Raw genomic sequence first — 6244 nt, 5'->3', positions numbered from 1 at the left:
AGGGTCCCAGAGATGTGCTTCACATACACGCCGAAACAGTGGAATGCACAGGCATGCCGTATCGAGGAACCTTCCAAAGGAATGTGTCTTGAGCATCGTTATGAAAGTTGCGCCACGAGATGGCGCGTACGTTTAAGTGTCTTCAGATTTAAGATGGAAGCTCTTGATCGTAGGTGGTTAGTAGCAATAGTAGCAACAACTTATTTTGCAAGAAGCAGATAGGTAAGCACTCATCCATTTACCTACGCAAGCCTTACAGAACTGCCAATAGAGAGCTGCCCTGTAACCAATTATACGCAAGCAAAAAACTGCACCAACACATGCACTGCGCCAGGCGTGTGAACAATGTTAACATACTGACAGTACAGAATGCCAAGAAATTATACGATTTAAGCGAACATACACCTTCTTTAACCAAATTTTAGCTTTTGAAATTTCGCTGTGACATTGTTAGCCTCATACATCCAGGCATGTATAGATGCCTACTAGCAAACCCGGCAGTCAAATTCTTTCTAAACAGACAGTCAACAAATCCAAGTTTAACCCTCCTCTTGAGGTCAAAAGGTTATCTGCACACTTACTCTTCGCATGTCAGCAGAAAGTAGATTTCATGGTCCTTTCAATAATTCCATAAAAAAGCTAGGTCACCGCTGAAACAAAAAAGTTTTTCAATCGCTCCGTCAGACCATGTCCTCAGAAAATGTCTGAAATCTGCCCTAGCCCAATGACCTTTGACCTGTGACCTCAATTTCGGCACAGTTGATGGCTTTCCTACCATGCATGCTATACACTAACTATCACGAGCCGTACGTCGAGCCGTTTGTTAGATTTGTGCCGCCAATTCTGCATTTCCTCCCTATACCTTTAAGTTAAGGATGAATGTTCCCCCTTCTTTTTACACCTCTTGACTTTGGACCGTTGACCCCCAGCTTCGACATCCAACTCGTTTGACGGGATCAACGATCCCCCCCAATGTGCCGAATATCGTGACCGTACGTCGAGCGGTTAAGATTTGTGCCCAACTGTTGACGGACGGACGGACGGACGCTCGGACGGACGGACGATCATGCGATTCTACAAGCTGCATCTGACTATGTCAGATGAGCTAAAAATGAACTTGTAAGCTACGAAGGTAATATGAATTGCTACTACCTACCAACTATAACCTTTACAACTACCCTACTAGATCTACCACCTTTTTGGTGGAAAACGTCACACCTGTGAAATGTACATGTATGTATATGTTTGTGATTTTTATATGTGATACAGTTTAGTTAATACTGCATTTTGATGAAGCTCAATCTTTTACAGATAAGGGTAGTAGTCGCCACTCCTCAACTCCATTAGTGTCCTAACGTATATCCTCTGCTGTAAAACAGGACATCATCTACCTCTCCTGGAACAGCAAAATCTACATTGTTCAAACATTTGTAATATATAAGCATCACATTTCTTTTTTTTATTCAATCCTCAAGACATGTTACAATGATGTACTGAATTACATTTCCCAACTAAATACTGCAAATAAAAAAATGGAGTATGGAAAGCAGTGTGCTAGATGTAGGCATGGAGTATGTTTTATAAAACATAGTATACTTTTTTTACTAGTCATATTGGTGTAGCCTTCTTCAACAAACTTACTTACTACCTTACTGTCTTCAACAAACTGCTTTGAAGTATGAAGTTACCACACCTTTTCAATGAAGAGTATATGATCCATTTTATTTTTGTCAGTGTAACAGTTGTCAGTACAGCGATTTTTTTTACACCTGTAACAACACGATAACTTTGTTCTTCATGCAAATATTGTTGCTGTTCAACAATTCCAAGTATATTAAAATGGAATTGTACCGGATTACTAGAATTCGTAGTTGGTCAACTGTCATGTTTCTTATGCATTCTACTATTATTAAGCCTACACTATGAGGATATACAGTAGGGTGTTGTCGTTTCACTTCATTGATAAAAAGTAGGAAATTATGTAAAAACATAATTTTACGTAATTGGCTCACCTCGGAATATTTGCAAAACGGCAGTATAATGTTGCCATCGGCGCGTGCTGCATGCTGTCCTTCTGAACATGCTGGGCATTCCGATGTCGTGCTGTGATCTGGGCCAATTCAAGCAAGAGGTACCTTATTTTTAGTAATTTTATATAATTATGAAGTCACCGGAACTAATAATATACACCTTTCATAAGCTTTCACCTACCTCAAATAGATAGTAACAGAAAACACGTTTAAATTTTGCTCCTCACAATCATTATCAATTCAAGTTGAATTTCATTGTTCCACATGAAGTCTGTTTTGTATTCGTAAACCCCCACTACTTATATACACACAAGAACGATATATGAGTGACATTTCATTTAAAAAATTCCCTATTCCTTTATTTACAGTTACCTACATAATTAAATTACTATTACACTAGTTGTCAAGTAAAACTATAAAGGCATGGATCTTTGTACTTAGTACTTCGTACAAAGTATTACACGTACGTAAAATGACAGTATAACAGAGCCACAGAGATCTTGCTCGCCATTTACATGTGTTTTAATTTCGATTTCTTTATGTTATTAATCTCGTCTCTACTGAGAGACAGCATGCCGCCTCTGTATTTCCCGACGGGTGCATCCAGGCTCCTGAGCACATCATCCTTGTCTCGTTTTCTCTTCGCTGCTGGCTGCTTCTTCACACTGTATCCCTGTGTCCGCTGCAGCTCCATCTCCTGCTTTGCTGCCTCCTTCTCCCTCCTCTTCATCTCCATGTACTCAGGGTAATTGATGCACTTGTTTTTCGGTCGTTTTGCCCCGAGCTTAACAAGAAGTTCTACTCTGGCTTCTTCCTTCTTACGCCGCTCGAAGCCCGTGATGCCAAACCTAAAGACGTCGTGCCGTGCCTCCCTCAGACTTAGTGCCCCCTGTTGTTCCGCCTCTCCACCAGAGTGTTTGGGTGTATCATTGCTGGGTGCAGTCGTTACTCGCTTATTTTTCTGCTGCTGGAAACGTTAATGGTTTTATGTGAGCAAGGATGATTATTATGATAGCTATGCATTAACAACGGATTGTGTAGGAATAGTAGTTACACAGCTACATTGTTTGTCTGATTTCACAATGTACAGGATTTGTACAACTGAGGTAAAACATTATTTCTAGGAAGTTTCCAGGACTTTCAGGATCTCAAATTTTAAGCCAAATCAAATCATTGTATCACCCATCTTCCCTAACAATTAGTGAACAAATATTGGCCTCAATTAAGTTTGATTGCCTCTCAGACAGTAAACAGGGTTATATCTTTACTATAATAAAATTTAAATTATCATTGGAAAAATGTGGACACAATAGACATGTTACCAATTTCCAGGACCATTCAGGACCAAACGAAATAATAGTACATTTTCCCAGACTGTCAATGGCCATACCCATGTTGCTGGACCTTTCGAACTTGGAAAATGTTAATTATACACTCCATGACTGTCCAGGTATTCCAGGACTTGGATGAACTTTGCTGGAGCATTTATGGATTAACTGGGAATAGTTATTCCATTTCACTGCACACTATGGACTTCTAGAATTCTATAGTTAAATAACAATAAAACCTAGGGGAAAAAAAAATTATAAATAAGCAATCCACCTAATACCTTTTTGTTCTTATTGCGATGATCCTCAAAGATGATAACCTCTGGCTGTCTTTTACCATCTTCGTTAGTCGGTGGCAACTGTTTCGGTTTGGAGACATTCACGCGGGCTTTGTCATCTAATCCTAACTCAGATTTGATATCGAGGAGAATTTTCCGCTTTCCAGTCACTGGTTTTTTTCCATTTGCAGTTCTAAGTTTGGGCAGCGATGACACACCTATTCGAATGGAATCTTCTTGTACTTGTAGCGCAGCCGCCATCTTCAACTTTTTCTTCCGATTTTTCTTTTTTTCCTTCCGGCGTTGTGAACGCTGAACTGCATTTGTGTGCCTTTCTTCAGTACTGTCTGCATCTCTCTGCCGAAGTGACTTCTTTGTTTTTACTCTCTTTTGCAGCGAATCTGCACCGTCCAGGACACTGTCCGCTGAAAATAATACCAAAACACGGTCTAAATGATCGTTCGTTAGTAACACTGCAGTCTGCAGACCTACCGGCCATAGCCGCACGTATATTATTAATATTAGCCTATGAGCGATACCGCGCGTGCATGGGATTGAAATAGAATTTGTGACGTTTCGTTTCATTGGTCATATAGCCGCGCGTGTATTAGCCTATGAGCGATACCGAGCGTGCATATTTGCTAATCAATTAGACTAATCGTGCTTCAATAGACTCAAAATTCACAGAGATTAAGGCTGGCGGCTAAGACATGTGTCTATAACTAATTAACTTGTATAATACTATTAATAGCTAGAATGTATAGAAATGTAACTCAATTCGTTCGCGCCATATAATAGTTAGTAGACCTACACGTTCCTACCAGTCATAGCATAATACTAATAGTAATAGCGTATGCGGCGGGTTATGCAAAATCAAAACGAAACGCAAGATCTGATGTCATTTACTGAGTCAGTGACCGAATGAGTGATGATGTGATGAACAGCACAACCTATACACGGGGGTTATTTTCGGAATGTTACCATAAATATCATCCAGCCGCCTGACAATGCTTTGCTGAATTACTTCTGACGACTGCTTAATCCCCGGACAACTATCCATGGTTAACATTTGATTAGTGTGCACGGCGACTAACAAACTTCATTCATGACTTCAGATATTCATTCATGATATTCAGATTCCAAGTTTGGTTACAACAACGCCATGTGTAAACAACTGACTATCCAGACGACGTTAACGGAAAAGCTAGAGGTCCTGCATCGACGTCGACGTTTTCTTATTCCACAAGGCATATGGCAAAATTTATAAAAATATATTAGGACAGAAATCTATATATAATGCGTGTATATTTATGGGATCAAATTATTGCGATTAATACATGTTTATTATCTAATTAACTACCTCGGCGGCTAAAGCCATGATATCGGTTAACTGTGTCCCAATATGTCTGCGTCCATTAAAACGTGTGGAAATGTTTATGCTGACAACTACAAGTCAAACTTCAAACTTACTACATGTTGCAATCAGTTGAAAACGATATCGGCGATATATTACTAGTAGTTGCAATATAGTTTCAGTGGGAAGAAAGCCGCCCGTTTTCCAAATTGGTCGGTTGGCATCGTTTATTATAATCAATTGAATCAATTTATATCAATATCATGTCAATTCCAATCATGACATCAAAGCTGATGACTACACTCCGCACGAATTATGCACCAGATGCCTTCAGACTTCTTAATGGAGTTTTTTGTATATACAAACCGGCTGGTATAAAGTTGTCTCGCGTGAGAGAAATGGTCGTTGGGAATCTAGTAAGAGGTATACATGGCAATGTCACGTGCAACTATAGCTACATTCAATTCATGTGCCGTGGTGATATCAAGTCCATACACTATAGTACGTGTATGGCTGATTCTACCCGAGTGTTAAAAGATAGCGCAGTTGCAGTAATAGTATAAGCAGCGCGCAGCAAAACATATGATCTTTAGCTGCAAATCATGCATATATCCAATCCTGTTCTCATTTGATAAAAGATGGTTTTTATTTTCATATTATGTAAACACACGTATTCACGTAATATCTAAACATCCAATTATAGATCTGAACTTGATGGAACCCCGACCTGCCCGTGATCTTGTAAAGATTATACCTGATCCAGCAGACAGCAATGAGCTGATCGTAACCACGGTACCAGATCTGGCAGATAATCCTCAAGGTAATGATAATTCTGAGGGGGACTCGAACGGTCATGTCTCATTGTCAAGATCGTGATGGTTGAAACAGAAATAAGTTCAAGGGGGCTGGGGTCAAGTGATGAAAACTCAGGCAGAGGAACGAGTCTGGGGTTGAAATTACAGCTGGAGATGGCAAAGAGGAATTTGGTGGAGGATAGGTAGCTGGGGTTTATAGCAGGGAACTCAGGTGGAGTAGGAGAGGTGTGATCGGTTGATGCCGTGGTTAGGGTGGAGATAGGTGTGTAACAATATATCAAGAGCTCATAATAGAGAAGAGTATGACACCGTTTTAACAGCGTTTTGCATAGTTTTCAACTTGTAAATATTCTATCAATATGTGAATAAATATATTCAAACTTTACCTTGTTTTCATCTATGATTACCATGTTTTCATCAGTTACCATGTTTTCATCAG

At 39.7% G+C, this 6244-nt stretch overlaps 2 protein-coding genes across 3 annotated transcripts in view; one reads left to right on the top strand and one right to left on the bottom strand.

Annotated features, from left to right (window-relative positions):
• Positions 1 to 1434: 1434 nt before the first annotated feature.
• Positions 1435 to 4798, bottom strand: LOC106806139 (uncharacterized protein C1orf131 homolog). 2 transcript variants are annotated; one of them, XM_014808000.1, is made up of 3 exons: positions 4618 to 4798; positions 3640 to 4061; positions 1435 to 2994 (listed from the first exon to the last, which is right to left on the bottom strand). In XM_014808000.1, the coding sequence occupies exons 1-3, from the start codon at positions 4703 to 4705 to the stop codon at positions 2542 to 2544; spliced, it is 963 nt and encodes a 320-aa protein (XP_014663486.1). In that variant the 5' UTR covers positions 4706 to 4798; the 3' UTR covers positions 1435 to 2541. The 2 variants fall into 2 exon arrangements, with proteins under 2 accessions (XP_014663486.1, XP_014663485.1); XM_014807999.1 differs by having other exon boundaries at positions 1435 to 2997; positions 4618 to 4796.
• A 351-nt stretch (positions 4799 to 5149) lies between these two features.
• The window catches only part of LOC106806138 (probable tRNA pseudouridine synthase 2), a 13413-nt gene continuing 12318 nt past the window's right edge, over positions 5150 to 6244 (top strand). The window contains exons 1-2 of the mRNA XM_014807997.1: positions 5150 to 5413; positions 5694 to 5810. Of these exons, the coding sequence (XP_014663483.1) occupies positions 5254 to 5413; positions 5694 to 5810 (277 nt within the window). The 5' untranslated portion in view covers positions 5150 to 5253. The remainder of the gene's footprint in view (positions 5414 to 5693; positions 5811 to 6244) is intronic.

Source organism: Priapulus caudatus, unplaced genomic scaffold (assembly GCF_000485595.1).
Source record: "Priapulus caudatus unplaced genomic scaffold, Priapulus_caudatus-5.0.1 Scaffold143, whole genome shotgun sequence".
NCBI lineage: Eukaryota > Metazoa > Priapulida > Priapulimorpha > Priapulimorphida > Priapulidae > Priapulus > Priapulus caudatus.
This window is presented reverse-complemented; position numbering and strand designations above follow the sequence as displayed.